Source organism: Furipterus horrens, unplaced genomic scaffold (assembly GCF_987537825.1).
Source record: "Furipterus horrens unplaced genomic scaffold, mFurHor1.1.pri manual_scaffold_5, whole genome shotgun sequence".
Lineage (NCBI taxonomy): Eukaryota > Metazoa > Chordata > Mammalia > Chiroptera > Furipteridae > Furipterus > Furipterus horrens.
Window position 1 is genome coordinate 180827105 of NW_028327175.1, and position 22338 is coordinate 180849442.

The following is a 22338-nucleotide window of genomic DNA, read 5'->3' on the forward strand; positions in this document are numbered from 1 at the left end:
TACAAGCAAGGAAGAATTTAAGACCTAGACTCTCTGACTTTGAATTCCAGCACCTCACATTAGAAAAGTTAGCTTTTCCTCATGTATAAAATGGGTAATCATAAACTACCAGATGAGGTTGTGAGGGTTAAAAAAGTTAATGCATGAAGTTCTTAGTACAGTGCATGTCACATAGCAAGTGTTAGTAAGGGTTAGGTATTGTGATAGTAATGGGGATAACAATGATGATTACTGCTGCTAGAAAGCCTAGTTAACAATATCAGGTTGTTGGTCTACTGGAAGTCAAATGAGCATTAAAGCCCTGGCCAGTGGGCTCAGTTGGTTGGAGCATTGTCCCACACACCAAAAGGTTGTGGGTTTGATTCCCAGTCAGGGTATGTACCTAGGTTGCAGCTTCCATCCACTGTCAGGGCATGTATAGGAGGCAGCTGATTGATGTTTCTCATGTCCATGTTTCTCTCTCTCTTCCTTTCTCTAAAATCAATAAACATATCCTTGGGTAAGGATAAAAAAGAAAAAAATGAGCATTAGAGATTAAACATCAAATTAGTAATGTTTGTTCTTTGCCATTTTTCCTTCCCCTTTTCTAAATGATTTGGACATCATTCTTGAAGTCCAAGCTATAAAGTAACATTCAAGTTTTTTATGTGATGGAATACTCTTCTTTTTCTTTTTTTCTAATCCTCACATGAGGATATGTTTATTGATTTGAGAGAGAGAGAGAGAAACATTGATCGGTTGCTTCTCGTATGCACCCCAGCTGGGGATTGAACCCAAAACCTAGGTATGTGCCCTGACCAGGGATTGGATCCTCAACTTTTTGGTGCACAGGATGATATTCCAACCAACTGAGCAAGCTGGACAGAGCTGTGATGGAATGCTATTCTAATACCATACTAGTAGCTAGGTAAAAGGCTAAGTCCTAAAATAGACTTTGTGTGTGTAATGAAAATAGTACATACCATATCATACATCATGACGTATTTGGGAGACATGATTTGACCTATAGTCTAAACAAAGTCTGTCTTACAACAGTTTATACTTAATAAGAGTTTTTCTTGGTGCTGCTTTTAGACATAAGCTAAAGATTGTTTTTATTTTTAGAGCAAATCATTTATTATAACTCTTTCAATTCTCAGGCTAGATGAACTGCAGAAACAACTACAGGAAGATATAAGACAGGGCCGAGGCATTAAATCCCCAATCAGAATTGGAGATCAAGACAGTACTGATGATGAGGATGGCCTCTTGGAAGAACACAGGTATACCCTTTTTTCATTATCTATGTCCTGTTAAGTTAATACATTTTAAAACATTGTTTTTATAAGATAGGTAATTATGGTTATTTACTTAGTAGATAATCCATGATGGGTTTCTAATCCATTTGTGATGGATTTGGAAGGCAAACATTAAGGCCAAGTTATATCATTTGTCTTTTCTTCTGGTTATTGTTTCTTTTCACACACATTTAGTGGCTTTGGACTGATAACTAGCAAAAAGTGTGAGGAGCAAATCACATGTTCTCATGCTAGAGTTCTAATCTGGGGTTAACATAGGTCCTAAGAAAAGTTTCCTTTACACCCAACTTTTAAACATAAATTAAATATAGTATAAGTGTTTATTATTTAATGACTTTTTTTTTTTCAATTTCAGGGAATTTCTAAAGAAGTTTTCAATTACGATTGATGCTATTCCTGATCATCATCCAGGTGAAGAAATATTTAATTTATTCAATTCCGGAAAAATTTTTAATCAGTATACCTTGGATTTAAGAGACTCTGGTTTTATTGGACAAAGTGCTGTGGAGAAGCTTATTCTCAAGTAAGTACAGACATTTTACTTTTATCACATATAAAAATTAAGATTCTGACCAATGTAATCTTCTAAAGGGTTAATTTCTGCTATGACTTGTCCAGTTTCTTAATCCTCTTATTACTATTGCCCTTTGTATTGTATTATTTAATTATAGAAAGCAGAGTAAGATAGTTGTTTGGCACATCACGTGCCTTTATTAGGATTAAGATCGGTATATAATAACAAGGACTGTCAAAATATCAGGGGCTTAAATAAGAAACATATTTCTTTCTTATGTGAAGGAGTTCAGAGGTACAAAGTCCAGGTCTGGTGTTTCACCAGATAATCTTTTTTCTCCACCATCCTTAGCACTTGGTTGCTTTAGGTGCTACTGGAGTTCTAGCCTTTATATTCAAGTTTCCAGAAATCCCATACAACATTTCTACTTATGGTTATTTACGTAGAACTTAGTCAACTTGGCCACACTACCTCAGGGAAGGTTGGGGATTGGTGGGGAATAATTTTTATTACAGGCAGCCAGTGTGCCCAGTTAAAAATCAGGGTTCAGTTACCAAGAGGAAACGCAAGGATAGATATTGGGATGGGCAACTAGCAGTCACTGTCTCAAATTACCACAGAGCTAATTTTTCTCAGTGCATGATATCTCAGATCCAGAGAAATCACATTAATTCTTGTGCTGAGTTTTATGAAAGTATAGACCCAAGCTGGCAAAAACTGGTGTTGTCCTGAGACTTGATAGGCTCTCCTCCTTATCACCATTGCCAGCTAATGTAGATTTGTCCAATACATAAATGTAGAGCCAAGGCAACAAGCTGGATCAGCTTTAGGCCATCAGTTGAATTTCTTTTATGAATAACCCATCCATATTGGTATAGAATCCACCTAAAAATGGATTTAGGATGATTTGCTTGCTCATTTCCCTGATTATGTCAGATGTGGTCGTAGAAGTTTCTTGTCAGCAGTCATACTAATTTTACTTTATTTTTTCAGATCAGGAAAAACAGATCAGATTTTCTTGACAACACAAGGCTTCCTTACCTCTGCTTATCATTATGTCCAATGTCCTGTACCTGTGTTAAAGTGGCTATTTCAGGTAAGAGATGTTGGGGATTATAGTTGCCACCTACTGTATTTCCCAGTCAAAAGCAAACTTAAAATATAATATTATTTGTACATTACTAGAGAAAAAAACTAATATAGCACATCAAACCCATGATTCAGTGGATAAGAATGAAGCAAAAAAAAATCAATGTAGCTCTGACCGGTGTATCTAAGTAGGTTGGGTGTTGTCCCACAAAGCAAAAGTCAATCGGTTCAATTCCCGGTCAGGGCACATGCCTGGGTTGCAAGATTGTTCCCCGGTCAAGGTACGAACCTTTAGATCGATGTTTCTCTCTCACATCAATGTTTCTCTCCCTCTCTTTCTCCCTCCCCTCCCCTCTCTAATGGTGAATAAATAGAATCTTAAAAAAAAAAAAGAATCAGTGTAAAGAAATTACAAAGAAAATACTAGTACAGAGAGTTTGCAAGATAGTAATGTTTGTTGTACCTGAAACATTTCATCACATTGATAAACCACTATTATACTGAGTTTAAGAAGAGGTCTTCTAATGCTTTCATACGTTGGGAGGTTACCCTCTTTTCCCCATTTTTATGGAGGTGCCTACATACATTTTTAGGATTTGACTTGTACACTGATATTTCCCCATTCATATATTTTTATGCAAATCTAATGGAATGTTTCTCCTCATTCATATTTAACTCTTAAATCTACTTAAAATAATTGTCTTAATTTTTGTATTTATAGGGTAACTTTATAAATATCAGTGGTGTCAGAGACTGTAACTATTATATCTGAAGTGAGAAGTGGGACAAACATGGAGTTTCTATTCTGGACTTTAAGATAACATTTCAAAGAATCTTATATTTGGCAAGAGCTAGCTATTCCAGTACAGTTTTTTATCCATATTTTTATAAATCTGGCAATTCTGAGTGCCAACTATGCCAGGCACTGGAGAGAACAGCAATGAAAAAAAATCAGTGTTTCCAATCTCATGAAACCCACATTCTAGTATAGAGGAGACAGACCATAAATGTGTGTGTGCACATTTATAGGTATATTATCTCAGATGTTAAGTGCTATGAGGAAACTAAGGTAGATACAGAGAATATCAGGAAAGAAAAAGTTTGCTTTTACATATGTTTAGTATCAGTAAGGCCTTCATGATAAGGTGTGGAGTTTGAGAAAAGACCTGAAGAAAGTGATGAAATGAGCCTTGCCACTATGTGGGAGAAGAGCATTCTAGACAAAGAGAATAACAGGTGGTGCAGACTATGGGACAGGAGCATTTGCTTCCACTGATTACTTGGAACCCAGTAATTTTTTGACAGTCCTAATTAAATAAAAGTGCCTCCCTACAATTTTTATCTAGTGGCACTAATTATCTTTTCATAGCTTCCCAGAATATGCCTATCTGTCTTTATAGTCCTTCAGTTATTTTTATTCATTGATTTTTAGAAAGATAAAAAAATAGAGAAAACATTGATTTATTGTTCCACTTATTTATGCATTCATTGATTGATTCTTTTATGTGCCCTGACCAGGGATCAAACCCACAACTTTGGCGTACCAGGGACAGCATTCTAAGCAACTGAGCTACCCGACCAGGGGGCCCCGTCAGTTATTTTTAAACAACTATCATGACCCTCATCTCTCCCTACACTAAACATTCTACAGTCATTAAATTTCCAGTCTCTCATTGACCATCCTTCTGATCTTTAGCTTGTGTCTCTCCTAAAGTGTTTTTCCCCTCCCCACATATGCTTCAGATAGTTTTTCTTACGAGCAGTTTCTAGCAAGATTCTTACCTATCTACTCCACCCACATATTTGTTTATTACGATTCAAAAATTTCATTTGCTCTCATGACAGGGCTTCATTATTCTCTAATTATATATCTTTTCTTAAACTTGCAAGTAAGATTTGGCAATCATCTGTATTAATTTTCATCGTCTTGATGTGAGCCCATCATTATGGTCTTTAAAACCCTAATGATAGCATACAACCATATCTTTGTGTAAGCAGTGTTTTTTTTAACTTATTTTTTATTATATTTTTCCATTACCATTTATCCCTCTTATACTTGTTTTATAAGCAGTTTTTTAATACTCTTTATATTTACTCTTTAAAAACCAAACTAATAACCATTTGTTAAGCTCTTTTTCTGTTTAAGATATTTTGTCTCATTTCTCCTTTCCAATTCCAATGTTTGTTTGTTTTTACGATTTTCAGAGGAAATTCACATTTGATTATGAGGCGTTCAAAAGAAATGGAAAGGATATTAAAATTAGAAAGAAGGCTGAACTTCTAATTTCCAGAGGCTCTTAGTATTTTCTAGGTTGTTCCCTGTGTAAATAGATTGCTGTATAACAATGTAAACAAAATATGTGTTCTTTTATAACTGTCAGCAGTAAATTATTGAGTATTTTTATCTCAGTACAGATATATTATCGTCCTTTTTTATGGCTTTATAGTATTCCTTTGTAGTGTTATACAGTACCACGATTTATTTAACCCAATCTTAATTGGTAGATATTAGATTGTTGTATACACTTCTTTACACACTCATTTAATTAGTTCAAGTGTGTCACCTTAGAATTCATCACCCCCACAACAAATTGTTATTCAAAAACTTGTCCGGTGTCCAACGTGCTTTTGAATGGTGCTGCCCCCTAGTGGCAGCGTGTTACAATATAAACATCATAGCAAAGATATTTATTCACACAGGATGATTTTGAAATGATACAAGCTGTATGCCTGATTGAAGCCAGAGTTTGTGTTATTCCTTCTTAAATTTTAGATTTAAATTTATTATAATCCATGGCTTCAAAGCAAAAGAGAAAGAAATAGAAATAAACTATATTTTTCTCTATAAAACCACTTAAAAATTGCTTTCAATATGATTTTTAAAAAATATTTTTAAACTGAAGCTTTTATTCCCAAAGAATTCTCTTATACAATTATATTAATGATACACCTCTGCATATAAATTCCTGTGTAAAAAAGCTAACTAGGTCAAAGTACAAGGATAATAATTTTGCATAAGTATTATCAAATTATTTTTTAAATTTTACTAAATTATAGTTGCACTGAGCATGCTGCCTCTTTCCTAGTACACTTGAGTATTCTCAATCTTCACTGATATTGAAGTCAAGTAATGATGTAATTTTTCCTCGTATTTCTTTGATTACTGGTAATATTAAACATCTTTTAAAAAGTATATTGGCATATTAATTTGCATATTTGTATCTTTAAATATTTTACTAGTCTTTATTTTTTTTGCCTGTGATAGCCTTTTCCTTTGCAGTTTTTGGGTTTCATAGCATGGTATGAATTAGAAAAGAATTTTTTTATAGTTTCAAATGTTATGTTTGTCTTACCGTAAAAACAAATAATGTGTTAGACTGCAAAAGGCCCTGACTTCAGAATCAGTCCTGGATTTAAATTCCAACTACTCATGTATTTCATTGGATAAAGTATTTTAATCTCTCTGAGCCTATTTGCTCCTATGTGTGATGTATGACCACTTCACACGGTTATTGTAAGTATTAAATACCCATAAAACACCTATATATGTGTCTGGCAAATAGTAAGTGCTCATGTTTTCTTTCTTCTCTCTCAATACTCTTATCATTTATCTATTTAGATGATGTCAGTTCATACAGACTGTATTGTGTCCGTGCAGATTTTAAGTACATTGATGGAAATAACAATTAGAAATGGTGAGTATATAATGGTGATTAGGGGTGTGAATTATTGGTTGCTTTATACATGGTCTCTTTCATATTGCTAATAATTAGTGTATTTGGTACTGTAGAATAAATTATTTTTGTAATCTAAAGTCTTTAACAATGAAATGAAACTCCAATGAAAAATGAGTATCTGCATTTTTCTAGTTGCATTGAGAAAAAGTGTATAAGATCTTATAAAGTGGCAGCCCTTAATATTTACCAAGTCATGGCTTACTGTTCTGGGTAAGTAGAAATAGTTGCAAGTTTAGTCAACTAGCTTTCATTATCTCTTGTTGAACAACAGTATTATACTGATATTCACTGAGATTGAAAGTGTCCACTGCAAAAGTATGAGACTTCTCACCTTTGAGATTCTTATAATGAAAAAAGCATTGTGATCTAGCTGTCTGTTTCGAGGACTGTAACAAATAGACACAGAAGATGGTAAAATCTTCCTGTGTTAACAGAAGTTGGTATTTTATGATTGTTATTTCTAGTCTTTTCAAAATATGTTACTCAGGATTTGAGACAAAATATTTTCTTCTATTAACTAGATACCTTCAGTGATTCACCAGTTTGGCCCTGGGTCCCATCATTGTCTGATATAGCAGCTGTGTTTTTCAACATGGGAATTGATTTTAGATTTTTGTTTCCTCTGGAGAATCTTCAGCCAGACTTTAATGAAGACAATCTAGTGTAAGTTTTCTTTTCAGAACTAATGGCAAAAACATTTTTTAAACAGTTTTTATATAAGAACAGTTAATATTAATTCATTTGATAAGTTTAAATTAATATCCATTCTTGATTTTAAAATTTCTCAAAGTGGGAATGGATTTTGAATTAGAAACATTTTTAACATCTATCTTAATCTAAAGCCATAATCACGTTTAATGAGGAAAAATAGAAACTTTTTAAATTCAGCAATGCAATAATATTTTACCTGTTTTCTGTTTTGCTCTCCCTTTGTTCTAACCAAATTGATCTACTTGCTGTTTCTCCACATTTGCCATTATTGCATTGGCTCTTCCTCATGCTGATTGCTCAGCTCCATCCTTAAGTGTTTACTTGCCAAAATATTACCTGTCCACTTATTGAAACATTAATTTTAAGAGCAAAAGACAGTCAGTCTATTGGGGACAGATCATGGTACATTAATAATTATTACAACTACTAACACATATTGCTTACTATGTGCCAGGCATGGTTCTAGGGCTTAATATATAGTACTTTATTTAATAGTCTCTACAACTGGTGAGTCAGGAGCAGAAAGCTATTAAGTAAACTGCCTGAGTTTGCACTGTTAGGAAGGGACTACCAAGCAGACATTTTAAAAATAAGAAAGTTCTTCACATATGAAAATATCTCCATGATATACATTAAGTGAAAAGAGGGATGTGTACAACAGAGTATATAGTATGCTACCATTTGTAATAAAGGGGTTTGTGGGGGTGGGGGATATTCATATTTATTTGTATATACATAAAACATGTGAAATGAAGGACTAAATCTAGTAGTAATGGTGGGAAGGGGAAATGAGTGACTGAAAGTCTAGAGTGGGAGAGCAATTCACAGCATACTGTGCCTTGATACCTCTTGACTTTTTAACCATATGAAGGTATTATTTAAGAAATTAAACAAGAAAGGCACTGACTGGGTAGTTAGGTTGGTTAGTGCATCATCCCGATACACCAAGGTTGCAGGTTCAATCCCTGGTCAGAGCATGTACAAGAATCAACCATGGATGCATAAATGAGTGGAACAAATCTCTCTCTCCCCCTCTCCTTCTCTCTCTTTTTCTCTCTTTCTTGCTGTACTCTCAAATCAGTAAATAAATTTTAAAAAAAGAAATGAAGCATGAAAATATTATCTATCTTTTGAAGGCCAAGTTCATGTGTCTCCTCTTTCATGAACCTTCACATACCTCAACCATAATTGGGGTTCTTAGTATTGTTTATTTGCCTGTGGCCTTTTCTTTACGCCACTCGTGAGGCCTTTAAATATGAGTTGTTTGTAGTCAAAGCCACTTTCTGCATAACTCTCTGACACCAAGAGCAATGAGGATAGTGCCTTGTAAGAAGTATTTGTTCAAGGAAAAACTAATGAGTAGAGCTAGAGATCAAATTAGTGTTTACATGGAATGGGAGATAGTGGAATGGCTTGCATTTGGCATAAAGGGACTTTTAGGGGTAATGGAAAAATGTTCTATTTCTTGATTTGGATGATGGTTACACTAGTATATGTATTTACCAAAACAAAATGGGTATATTCCGTTCGTTGTACGTAAAATTACACCTCAATAAAATACATTTTTATTCATTATTTCTTACAATAATATTGTACCTAATTTCATGTTTCTTTATTTGCTTTTCAATAGTTCTGAAACACGAATGACATTGGGGGGAAATGGAAGTGAAGATTCATCTTATAAGCCAATTTTTTCAACTCTTCCTGAAACCAACATTTTAAATGTGGTTAAGGTAGGAAGAAACTCTTGTATGTCTTTAGCTCAGAGCTGGAACCATTTAGTTTTGTGGTTAATGGTTTTAAAACAAAATCGCTATTGTTTTATTATACGATTTCCAGTTTCTGAAATTTTTCTTTTTTTAGTTTTTTTTAATATGCTTTATTGTTTATCCTATTACAGTTGTCCCAATTTCTTTTCCCTTTGTTCCCCTCCACCCAGTGACCCCCCTCCCTCCCGTTGTCCCCCCGTTTAGTCCATGTCCATTGGTTGTGCTTCTTAATTCCTGTACCATTGCCCTCCCTTTCCCCCCTTCCCCCTCCCCACTGACCTCCCCCCAAAATGTTCCCCATACCTATAATTCTTTTCCCACTCTCGTTGCATACTTAGTCTGCCTTTGTTTCCAATTCCCTAGCTTCTGCTGTTGGTTGTTGTGATACAGTTTTTATTTTAATGTTCATAGTTTTGATCCTCCTTCTCCTAAACAAGTCCTTTTAACATTTGATATCACAGTAGTTTGTATCTGATGAACTCCTTCAGTTTTACTTTGTCCTGGAAGCACTTTCTCTGCCCTTCTATTCTGAATGACAGCTTCACCGGATAGAGTAATTGTGGTTTTACGTTTTTGCTTTTCATTACTTTGAATATTTCTTGCCAGTCCCTTCTTGCCTGCAGTTTCTTTTGAGAAATCAGCTGAGAATCTTATTGGAACCCCTTTATATGTAATTCTTTTCTTCTCTCTTGCTGCTTTTAAGATTCTCTCTTTACCCTTAATTTTTGACATTTTGATTATAATGTGTCTTGGCGTGGTTCTCCCTGGGTTCAGTGTTTTTGGAACTCTTTGTGCTTCCTGGACCTGTAAGTCTATTTCCTGCCCCAAGTTAGGGAAGTTCTGCTTCATTATTTTTTCACATAATTTTTCAATTTCTAGTTCTTCTTCACCTTCTGGCAGCCCTGTGATTCGGATGTTGGCCCATTAAAGCTGTCCAATAAGTTTCTGAGCCTCCTCATTTTCCTCAGTTCTTGTTTCTTCTTTCTGCACTGGTTGACTGTTCCTTCCCTATGTTCCGATTTGTTGATTTGATCCCTGGTTTTCTTGCCCTCACCACTAGTTGCATATGTGTTTTTGTTCATTTCAGTAGGACTAGCCTTCATTCCTTCACCATCTTGTTTAAGATCTATTGTGAGGTCTGTAAGCATTTTTATAAGCAAAGCTCTGAACTGAGCCTCAGAAAGATTTCCTATCTTTTGCTTTGTTAGATTAGATATTTGCTGTCTGGTCAGCTGCGTCACCAGGATCTCTATCATGAACTGTGCCATCCTGACAGTTTTCTGTTTACCTTTGCTTCCTGGGCAGGGCTGTCACACCTCCTACGCTATAGGAGGCAGAGCCCTGTGCACTTGTCACAGCTGGGTGACCCGTCTCACCACACTGTGGCGTTGTTTGCGGGGATGGAGGTCCAAGATGGATTCCTGCCGTTCACTCTCCACTGAGAGACCGGGAGCCTCCTCCTCCGTCCCCACCCCCTCTGGGCCTCACAGTTCAAGGCAATGGAAGTCTGCCTTCCCTGGCTTCGGAACCGCAAGCTGACGGGTCCGGTCTGCAGCTGGGGTGCTCCCCAGGCGCTTCTCGCCTCCCCCTAAATACGGGTGTCTGTGCTTACCGCTGTCCTGCCTCTATTGCTGCTGCTGCTGCTGCCGCGGACAGCACAGCTTGAACTCTCCTCCCCGGCTTCACTCCTCCTACCTGTCCGGACGAGCACCACTTCTTTATAACTTCATACGTTGGACTTCCATTTATTTTCTGGAAGTTCTGGTTATTTCTGGTTTTGCAGTAGTTGTATTCCTTTTTAGTTGTGGAGGGAGAATGGAGCATGTCAGTCTAGGCCTCCATCTTGGCTGGAAGTCTCCTGTGTTTGTTTGCTTCTGTGTCCCAGGGAGAGCTGCTGCTCCTATGATGTTGTAAGGGGCGGAGCCTTAGGGATTGGTCAGTAACAGGCGACCTGTTTCACCACGTTGTGGCGCTGTATGTGGGGGAGGGGTCTGAGAGGGAACAGTGCCGCCTGCCCAGCACTCGCCCCTTTCCCAGGCACCTCTCCCACTTCCACAGTAGACTGGTGCCTCTAGCTGCTGCCCTGGCTGTCGTTCTTAGAGTGGGTGGGTCTGCAGATGGTTAAGGTCCATGGGGGCCCTTTAACCTAGCGGACTCCGCTGAGACACCGGCAGTTTCTGCCTCCGTCCCAAACCCCACTGGTTTGCAGTCAAAAGCAATGAGGCTTGATTTTCTTTGGTGCTGGGATAGTGAGCTTCGAGGTCTGGTGAGGAGCTGGGAACGCTCCCCAGGTGTCCCTCCTGACTTTTTAAAACGTGTAACTGCGCTTTCTGCCAGCCTGCTGCAGTTGCCACTGCTGCCACCACCACACCGAGTCCTTTCTGCCGCGGCTCTGCCCCTCCTACCTGTGTGGATGAGTATTTTTTCTTTATATCTTTGTTTGCTGGACTTCTATGCACTTTTATTTTCTGGAACTTCTGGTTGTTTATAGTTTTGAGGTAGTTATATTCCTTCTTAGTTGTGGAGGGAGACGCAGCATGTCTGTCTATGCCCCCATCTTGGCCGGAAGTCTCCAGTTTCTGAAATTTATTAGCAATAATCTTTGTTTTAAAGGTTATGTTTGCTGTTTTTATTTTTGTTTTAATATTAGGAGTGAAAGAGATCTTTAGATCATAGTATATATTTTAAATTGTTATAGGAATATTTGACAAAGAAGCTTTTTGAAACTAATATTTTTTAAATCAATAATTTTTTAGAATTAAGATGTATGAAGAAAAAAATATTACAGTATAATTTATTGAGTAAGAATTAATAACAGTATTAAAACATTTTTAGTGGCTGGAGCAAACCAATGATATTGAGCTGTTAAGATCTTGAAAATGAAAAATGTGGAAGAAAATACTTATTCTATGAGTATTTCTTTTTTCTAGATAACTGATGTTTTTTTACACAGTCCTCCTTTGCAATTTTTATTTAAAACTTTTTATTTTAAACTCTTCAAGTAAAATGGATCTCAGGTTGCTTTGTCTCTGATTTTGTGTCAAAGTTTCTAGGCTTATGTACGTCTATACATCCAGAAGTTTACCAGGATCATGAAATAATATTGCTGATTTTAATGTTATTTAAAATGAGTTTGGAAAAACAGCTGAAGGAAATTCCTCTAGTGGATTTTCAAAGCCTCCTGATAAACCTGATGAAAAACTTCAGAGATTGGAACACAAAGGTAATATTACTTAAAATTTTAGTATTGGTTTTCTTGTATGACATTACAATTTGACTTTCATAGTGCATGCAGAACAGTTTCTAAGCTCAAGTAAGATCTTCAGCAGGTGAAAAATAAACTAAGGAAGGGCATGTCTTTGCTGGGACTGTATTATTTAAATTCATTATAACTGAATCTTCTCTAAAATTACAACTCTTTATTCAACCCGCCCCCCCCCAAAAAAACTATATTTATTGGAGCATTACTGTGGGCCATGCATTAATGTAGATGCTAGAAATAGATCTGTGAAAAAGACAAGCCCTTGACCCCATGGCAATTTTACCCTAGTCAAAGGGTTATATAATGAATAAAGTGGATGTAGATTATAATATTATGTCAAACATAATAGGACTAGAAATAAAAATAAAACAGGTAATAAGTATAGAGAGTAGCAAGGTAGGGGATGCTTTATTTCAGATGAAGCAGTCAAAGAAGACCTTTCTAAAGTGACCTTTAACAGACCTAAAAGAAATACTGGAGCAGGTCACACATGCAAGAAGAATTTGAGTTGAACTTCTGCAACCATATTGAGTTAAACATGTATACTTTTTTAAAGATTTTTTAAAAGTTATATTTTTCAACCTTTTTTGGTGGCAAATTTTAAATAAGTGCAAAAATAGAGGAAAGAGTGTAATGAATCTCTAATTATCACCCAGCTTCATAATGATCAAGGCATAATCTTGTCTCATTTATTACCCTCATCCCATACTTCTCTCCCCTACTTGGGGATTATTTTGAAGCAATTCTCTTAGACTTTAAAACTGGAATAGCTGAAGACCCTTAAAATGCAAGAAATCCCAGGTCCAGGAAGATACTATATGGTCTTGTGCAACTCATTATATACCTTTGGAAGCTGGTATTTGTATTTAAATGACTTTATTCTTCCAAGAAGGAATATTAATATTTAAGTACATATAGATAAGATGTAGCACAAATCATGAAAGCCAGGTGAAATTCTGATAAATATATCTGTTCAGTCTATTCTAGAGTTTAAGATAAAATTAAATCTGTATACTGTGTTTTAGCAGGTACTAGACTCCATGCTGTTTTTAAAAATAAGTGCTTTTTTCATAAGAATGCTTCCATTATGGCAAGATGATTGTGAATGATCTGTTGGATGTTCGATTCCACTGACCTGTTTGAAAAATCTTACTCGTTCTTTGTTTTCAGGTGCATGAACTCTGTCTGGCCATAAATGAACTCTCTAGTCATCCCCACAACCTTCTGTGGTTGGTACAGCTGGTTCCTAACTGGACATCACGTGGAAGGTATTGAAAAGTGAGAATTCATCATTAAGAAAAATGTACATTGTTTACATTAATGAAATCCTTTTGGGTCCTTTATTTCCTTTCATCATTCCTTGAATATTAGATCAGAGTCTTTTATTTCATAATCAGCTATGGGAAAAGGCATTGACAGCTTGATTCTTATACTGAACTCAGATTATTTTATACTATTTTTGATTTTTATCTGATAACTGGATGGCACATGCCATAAAATGAATAAATTATGTTTTTTGTTTGTTTATTTGTAAAAAGAAATTTTGGCAATAAAATAGATTTTCTATCGGTAAATCAGTATGATCAAATGTAAATGCTCTCAACAATTTGAGCCTTAGGCAACTCTAACTTTATGTGCAAGTATCTTACATGAAAATTTTACTCTTCTATTAAAGCTTAAATGCTTTTTAAGTATATTTTATTTATTATGCTGTTACAATTGTTCCAACTTTTTTCCCTTTGCCCCCCTCCACCACTTCCCTCCAGCAGTTCACCCTTTAGTTCATGTTCATGAGTCATGCATGTAAGTTCTTTGGCTTCACCCCTTCCTATGCTATTCTTAACATCCCCCTGTATTTTGTTACTACCAATTATGCTTCTTTATCTTTACATCATTTCCCCTTTATTCCCCTTTCCCCTTCCAGCTGATAACCCTCCAGATGACCCCCATACCTATGATTCTGTTCCTGTTCTGGTTGTTTTCTTACTTTGTTTTTGTTTTTATTTTTTAGATTCAGTTGTTGATAGTTGTGAGTTCGTTGTCCTTAATGTTCATAGTTTTGATCTTTTTCTTAATAAGTCGCTTTAACATTTTATGTAATAATGGCTTGGTGATGATGAACTCTTTCAGCTTTACCTTGTCTGGGAAGCAGTTTTATCTGCCCTTCCATTCTAAATGATAGCTTTGCTGGATAGAGTAATCTTGGTTGTAGGTCCTTGCTTTTCATCACATTAAATACTTCTTGCCTGCAAAGTTTCTTTGGAGAAATCAACTGATAATCTTATGGGAGCTCCTTTGGAGGTTACTTTGCTATTCTTTTGCTGCTTTTAAGAGTCTCTTTATCTTTAACCTTTGACATTTTAATCATGATGTGTCTTGGTGTGGTCCTCTTTGGGTACAACTTGTTTGGGAATTCCTGTGCCTCCTAGACTTGTATGTCTATTTCCTTCACCAAATTAAGAAAGTTTTCTTTCATTATTTTTTCAAATAAGTTTTCAATTTCTTGCTATTTCTCTTCTCCTGGCGTCCCATATGATTCGGATGTTTGTACGTTTAAAGTTGTCCAGGGGTTCCTAATCCTCTCCTCATTTTTTTCACATTCTTGTTTATTTTTTCTGTTCCGCGTGAATGTTTATTTCTTCCTTTTGTTCCAAGTCATTGATTTCAGTCCCAGCTTTCTCTACATCACTGTTGGCTCCCTGTGTATTTTTCTTTATTTCACTTTGTATAACCTGTATTTCTTCCTTTATTTTGTGGCCATGACTCATTCATTTCTCTGAGCGTCCTGATCACCAGTGCTTTGAACTCTGCATCTGATAGGTTAGTTATTTCTCCGGAGTTTTGTTCTGTTCTTTCATTTGGGCCATATTTCTCTGCCTCCTCAATTTGGCAGCCTCCCAGTGTTTATTTCTGTGTATTAGGTAGAGCTGCTTTGACTACATGCCTTGGTAGTATGGCCTAATGTGGTAGGTGTTCTGTAGGGTCCAGTGGCACAGCTCCCCTATCACCCAAGTTGGGTACTTGAGGTACGCCCTTCATGTGGGCTGAGTACACCCTCCTCTTGTAGTTGAGCTTTGGTTGCTGTTGACAGGTCAATGAGAAGGATTTACCCAGGTTACTCAGCTGCAAGGACTGGCTGTGACCACTCACCACCAAGCTCTGCCCTCTGTGAAGGATCAGCTGTGCAGAGGCAGGCTGGTGGTGCTCTGATGTGGTGTGTGGCTGTTCGCTGGATGCGCTGGCCCTGGGGTTTCCTGGGTGGTGCAGGCCAAGGTCAGCCCCAACCTGTGTTTTGCCCGGGGCACCCTACCTGAGCTATAGAGCCATCTGAGATGGCTGCTACTCGTGCTGGATTTGGAGCTCCCAGGTGAGTCCAAGCTGTGAATCTAAGCTGTCTGCTGCTGGTGCCAGGCCTGGAACTCACTGAGGCCAGCTGTTGCTTGTCTGACAGGATTTAGGAAGTCATAAAGTTGTGAAGCGTGAGCTAAGACCAGCCATTCGTATGGAAAAGTAGCTGGGGTTTGCCCCTAAGTTGGGCAGGGTGGAGTCTCTGGGGATCTCCAAGGCCTGTCAGACAGTGTTAGCCAGGTTAATGGAGTCTCAGATCTATGTCACCAGCTTACTGGCTCTGTGGAGGAAGGGTTTAGAAAAGAGACAATGGCCTCTACTCACCTTGATGCCAGACCCTTTGGTTTCTTCCTGCATGCCACTGGTGCCTTTCAAGCTGCTACCCTGATACTAGAGCTCAGAGGGAGTGAGTCTGAGTAGGTGAGTCCCTGTGTGGGTTTTTTAAGAGGAACTGCTTGAGGCTCCAGCAATTTCTTCCACCAATTCAATCCTCGCTGGTTTTTGCAACCAGAGGTTGTGGGGACTTACCTTCCTGCCACTGGAACCCAGAGCTGGGGGTCCTGGTGTGGGGCTGGGACTCCTCGCTCCTGAGATATCCCTCCTGAATTTTTATCCACTACATGTGGATAAGAGACCAGCCCATTCTGCATCTGTGCCTCTCCTACCCATCTCAGTGGTTTCTTTAATTCCATAGCTGTCGGACTTCCATTCAATTCTTTCTGACGGTTCTGGTTGGTGGTGGTTCTCTATTTTAGTTGTAATTTTGATGTGGTTGTGTGAAGAGGTGAGCCATGTCTGCCTACACCACCATCTTGACCAAATCCCCCAGCTTATATGTTTTTGTACAGCCTTCTTTTAAAACATTAGCTATGTTTTTAATTAGCAGGACTAGAAGAACTTTTGGCTCATTCATCTGTTTCTCAAGCAGTATTGATTAAAATACATTCTAAAATTCTAATTCCAGGCAGCTGAGACAGTGCCTCAGCCTAGTGATTATTTCAAAGCTTTTGGATGAGAAACATGAAGATATCCCTAATGCCAGTAATCTGCAGGTATAAGTAACACTTTTATTTTCTCTCAATAAATAGAAAAGGTAGTAAGAGGTAGTAAGGTGAGTCAGAAGTCCTGAGGTTAGATCATGACTCTCAGACATAATATTCATGTAATCTTTAGAATGGTACTTAACTAATAAGATTCAGGTTCTTCATCTATGAAATAGAGATTGTATCACACCCTTTACTTCTCCATAGGATTGGTGTGGACATTTAGATTAATTAATGTATAAAAACTGGGGAAATCATAATGTGCTAAGTGTGACATCATTTACTAAATTAGTTTACCTTATCAAGTTTATCAGTTTTATCACAAGATTAGAGCACTGGCCAGTGTAGGTCAGTGATTGGGTGTTGTCCCACAAAGTAAAAGGTCATTGGTTCAATTCCCAGTCAGGGCACGTGCCTGGGTTACAGGTTCGTTCCTTAGGGCATGAGGCGACTGATTGATGTCTCTCTCTCACATTGATGTTTTTCTCCCTCTATATCTCCCTCCCTTCTCCTCTATAGAATCAATAAAAGAAAAAAGAAATTTAAAGATTAGAAATTGCAATACTATTGTACATTAATTGCATCTTGTACCTGTTTTAATATTGGTCTTTAAATTGTATAGCTTAAAATGTGGTTGCCCTTCAGTACTCATTCAGTAGCAAGTATATTATGTATATATGTGAGTGTGTATAAACATGTCCTATGCAAGTTCTGCTCCAGGAAGTCCTGAAGGCTTTTTCAAACAGTAGTAGCACCAATGGTGCTACTCATTGTTGGATTTGAAAACTCAACATAGAACCTGATCTAGATGTAGTAGTCTTGTTTGAATTGTGGTTTAGTCCAAGATACTCTGCTAGGGATTTTTTAAAAATGAATTAAAGACTTTGCCCTTGAAAACGTAACCTAGTGGTTGAAACAAAGTAGATCAACCATTGTGGTTCAGTGTAGTTAAGAGCAGTGATAGAAGTATGCACAAGGTGCTGTGGGACAGAGATTGAGAGACAGATGCTTTGTGCATTAGTGAGGTTGAGGTAGATTTGATGCCAGATATATGGGGACCACTCTTGAGTCACTGGGGTCATTATCAAATAGCTCTCAATCCTTTCAATGGTATTTACTGCCATTAAAAGAGAATTCTTTTCAGAATTTAATGACTTCTACTTATAGGGAGATTCAATTTCACTGACTTTCAAATAATTTCACAGAATAAGCCCTCTCTTTGACTTCTATTATAATGCCGTTTGGTCTCGTCCTTAAGCTTTTATCCTCAATTACAGGTACTAAATGTTTAAAATCCCTTTTAAGCAATTGAGGACCTTTAAGTAAAGGAAAAATGGGTATCATTGGCCTGTGAGGAAAACTAAAGGGGCAAAATTAGAGAAAGCAAAATGAACAAAGGAAACACTGAAAAAAAGTGACCTAAGAAAGAGCAACTGTATTGTTTAATATTATTCAATATCTTTCTTTTGATAGATATCAGTCTTATATAGGTATCTTGTGCAAATGAAGCCTTCTGATTTGTTGAAGAAAATGGTCTTGAAGAAAAGAGCTGAACAACCAAATGGCACCATTGATGATAGTCTTCATTTGGAACTTGAAAAGCAGGTATCCAAAGCTAGATCATCTCAAAAGAGTATGTAAGAGCATATATAACTGATGCCACCTTTCTAACCATAGGCTGATATAAAATAGGCATTTAGAGACTATTATAAAGTGAATATTTTTATTTTATTTATTTATTTTTTATTTTTATTTTTTTATTTTGGTTTTTCAATTACAGTTGTCCCCTTTTCCCCTAATTTCTCTCCCCCACCCATAAAGTGAATATTTTTAATTGCTGTCACAAAATTCTTCGGTAAACTTGAGAGTTGAGAATAGAGGTAAAAGGATGGTTATTGGTAATTTAATAGTGAGTGTATTTTTTGCAGCCCTTTACTTGGGTGGTCATGAGATAAAAGGAGTGCACTTGAGTTAGAAATCAGAAAGCCTAGGTTAAATGCATGGCTTTTTTCTTCTTACTAATTTGGTTACTTTAGCAAATCCTTAATCCTGTCTAGGCAGCTTTCCTAATGTGTAAACTAGGATAATATCTGCTAGTTAATTTCATGGATGTTTTTATTCATTTCTCAATAGGCATATTACCTGACCTACATTCTTCTTCATTTAGTTGGTGAAGTTAGTTGTTCTCATTCTTTTTCTTCTGGACAACGGGTAAGTAAGTAGTTTTTAGTGGTTTTTGTTTTTTGTTTTTAATCAGTGTCACTATTGATGGAATGAATGAACATTCTTTTTTAATTTTATTAAGTTTTATTGGGTGACATTAGTTAGTAAGATTATATTATAGAAGTTTTAAGTGTACAGTTCTGTACTACATCATCTGCACATTACATTGTGTGTTCACCACCCAAAGTCAAGTCTCCTGTCACCATATATTTGACCCCCATTACCTCCTACCTCCCTCCATCTCCCTTCCTCTCTGGTAGCCACCATACTGTTCTGTGTCTGTATGAGTTTTTTTGTTTTATTTTGTTTATTTGTTGCTTTCTGTTTTATATTTCACATGAGTGAAATGAAATGGTTCTTGTCTTTTTCTGTCTGACTTTGCTTAGCATGAAATTCTCAAGATCCATCCATGTTGTCACAGATGGCAGTATTTTTTTTTTTTTTTTTATGGCTGAATAGTATTGCATTGTATATGTGTGTACCACATTAAAGGACACTTAGGTTGTTCCTGTGTCTTGGTCACCATGAATGATGCTTTAGTGAACATAGGGCTCCATATATTTTTACAAATAAATGTTCTGATTTTTTCAGGTAGATACCCAAAAGATAGATTGCTTGGTCATGTGTAGCTCTATTCTAATTTTTTGAGGTACCTCCGTACTGTTTTCCACAGTGGCTGTACCAGTTTATGAACATTCTTTGTATAGGGGAAAATTTAATAAAAGTTAATGTTGAATTTTCTATATAGCAGCAGTTTTCAACCTTTTTCACCTCATGGCACACATAAACTACTAAAGTCTTGTGGCACATCAAAAACTATTGTATTTTTTGCCAATTTGACAAAAAAAAAAGTACAATTTTGATTAATTCACACAGGACAGCTATTATTGTGTTGGCTGTTATCATTTTTTTACTTGACAATCTAAGGGAATGGAGGTCAGTGCCCCTGACTGAATAGTCAGTTACTGCATGTTTTAAAAATTCTTGCAGCACATTGGTTGAAAATCACTGCTTTGAGATATTAGCCATTCTGTCTAAAAACTATTATTTCAAAACCTTTATTGATGAACATTACATTTTTGTGATTACACACAGTGCTAACATGAATATGCTTATTCATATATCTCTACCAACCTATGCAAGCATTTCTGGAGGTAGAATTGCTAGATCAAAGGTTATAAAATTTTCAAATTTTAATTATTGTTTGTTTCTCACATCTCTCTTTTCTCCCTCTCTCTTTCTCCCTCCTCCCCCTCCCTCTCCCTCCTGTCCATCCTCCATCCTTTCTCTAAAATCATCGAATATATCCTCTAGCAAGAATTTTAAAAGTTTTTTAATTTACTTAAAAATAGCTGCTATCACATTTCTCTCCCAAAAAGTGTCCATTTACATTCTTGCCTTAGTATATTCAGCCTTGGTATATGTATGAAAGTGACTGTTTTGGACTATACACTTCTAAAACTTAAAAGACACTTAATTTTTCAAGTAACTACTATTAAAGTAGTTCATAAAGAAAAAATAGGTTAGCTGCTGTTTGAGTATTTCATGAGAAAATATGTTAAAGAAAGGACTTCAAATTTTGGAGCATTACATCATAGTGTAAGCTCTAGGGTTAATTTCCATTAATGTGCTTCAAATGCATAGCAAAAACCAACTTTTATTTTTATATAGGTATTTTACATTAACTAACAATAAACCATAGCAGTCTTATTATCCTGGCAGTTACTACTTTCACTGATATGACTGCTATTATGGTGGACGGTTAAATTAGAAATTGCTTACTGGAGAATGGTAGATTTTTAAATGCTTTTTAGTTCTAGTAATTTGTAATTCTTCAAGTGTTTTTTTCATGCCCTGCATTTGTTTTGCTCAGAAACACTTCGTGCACCTCTGTGGGGCTTTGGAAAAGCATGTTAAGTGTGATATTAGGGAAGATGCAAGACTGTTTTATAGAACTAAGGTAAGTGTGTGGTATTTTTTTGTTCGTTTGTTTTCTAACATTGGTTACATTAATATTTGAGGAATTGAAGCATATAAGGCTCTCTTTAAAAAAGGAACATATAGAATTAGAAATATGTTTTCTCCTTTAATAACAGAAATCAGCTTCTACTAAGTACTACTAGCTAGACTGAAAGTGAAAAGAATCTTAAAGCAGATGCATTTTTTAATTTTATTATGCTTTCTATTCTAAAACTCCTGATACCTAAGGAGAAAAACTCTTCCACTACTAATGAAACTTCTGTACAACTTAAGACTTTTATGCTTCAGTTAGCTTCAAGAATGAAAGCGGGTTTAAATAAATATATAAGTTTTAAAACAGTAGTTATAGAATTTTGTGATGATTAAAAATTTGCTTTGTTCATAGATAAGAAATAGGGTAGGTGTTATTCTTTAAATATTCCATTAGAGAATGTGTTGAAGGACTCTTCAAATCTGAGTCCTTACACATCATCCAATCTGAGCTCTAGGATGGAGATGATTCAGCAGTAAGCTTGCTAAACCTTTTCCTTAAAGGTTTAGTGTATTCAAACAGTAGAAAAGCTAAGTACGATATGTAAGTATAGAGTTAGGAAAATAACTTTAGTATTAATAAGATGATTTGGCAGTTTTTCCTGAAGCACTAACAATACTTTTTTAAAAATTTTTTCTTCTAAGGATTTTTTTAATTCCAAAATATCTTTCACCTTTTGTAATGTAAAGCTGATTTTTTTTTCCCCTGTTTTTGGAGAGTCATTGAATGTGAAGTATCATATCAGCTTTGTAACTTTATATCTTACATTAATTAACTGTAAAGTTTATCCCATTTGGATTTATAGTAGTATCTATATTTATTTTAGTAGGTTTAAATGAAATACAAAAATGAGCCACTAATGAAGTATCAGGTTGCGGATTTTCAAATACATGTAGAGAATAGCTCTTTGCCTTAGAGTGGAAACCATAGTTTCAGAAGCACATTCTTTTAAAAACTAACTAGAGTTACTGGCCTGTAGGACTTGGTGGAAGTGGCTACTGCTGACAGACATGCTAAAAGGAGGCCACCCAAGGTTTTTGTTTCTTAAAAGCCAGAGGGCAGGGCATAGATTGGTCCAGAGCTCCTCTTACATAGAGTGGAAAATAGCATAGAGGTCTATGGAAATTGCCTAGGGGATGGCCCTGCTGAAATACTTGAGCTGCATGCCTCTCTCCACAAGCCTCTACCAAAAAGGTGGTAATTGTTTTGAAGAAACTGAATCCACTGAACTCTAAATGGAGACTAAAAGCAGACCTTGTGATTTACTTTATAAATTTAAAGTAACTATAAAATTCCTGACTTATATAAAACATTTTTCTCAGGCAGCTAAGTT

General features: G+C 36.2%; 1 protein-coding gene across 3 annotated transcripts in view; it reads left to right on the forward strand.

The window, feature by feature from the left end:
* The window catches only part of SLF2 (SMC5/6 complex localization factor 2), a 46563-nt gene that overhangs the window by 15203 nt on the left and 9022 nt on the right, over positions 1-22338 (forward strand). For all 3 annotated transcript variants that reach the window (XR_016511243.1, XM_090278416.1, XM_090278417.1), the window contains exons 7-18: positions 1140-1262; positions 1654-1821; positions 2806-2908; positions 6521-6596; positions 7160-7301; positions 8980-9082; positions 12165-12341; positions 13551-13648; positions 16693-16780; positions 18245-18376; positions 18905-18982; positions 20868-20954. Coding sequence is in view for 2 of the 3 variants with exons in the window: in XM_090278416.1 (XP_090134542.1) it covers positions 1140-1262; positions 1654-1821; positions 2806-2908; positions 6521-6596; positions 7160-7301; positions 8980-9082; positions 12165-12341; positions 13551-13648; positions 16693-16780; positions 18245-18376; positions 18905-18982; positions 20868-20954 (1375 nt within the window). In the remaining variant the exon portion in view is untranslated. The remainder of the gene's footprint in view (positions 1-1139; positions 1263-1653; positions 1822-2805; positions 2909-6520; positions 6597-7159; positions 7302-8979; positions 9083-12164; positions 12342-13550; positions 13649-16692; positions 16781-18244; positions 18377-18904; positions 18983-20867; positions 20955-22338) is intronic.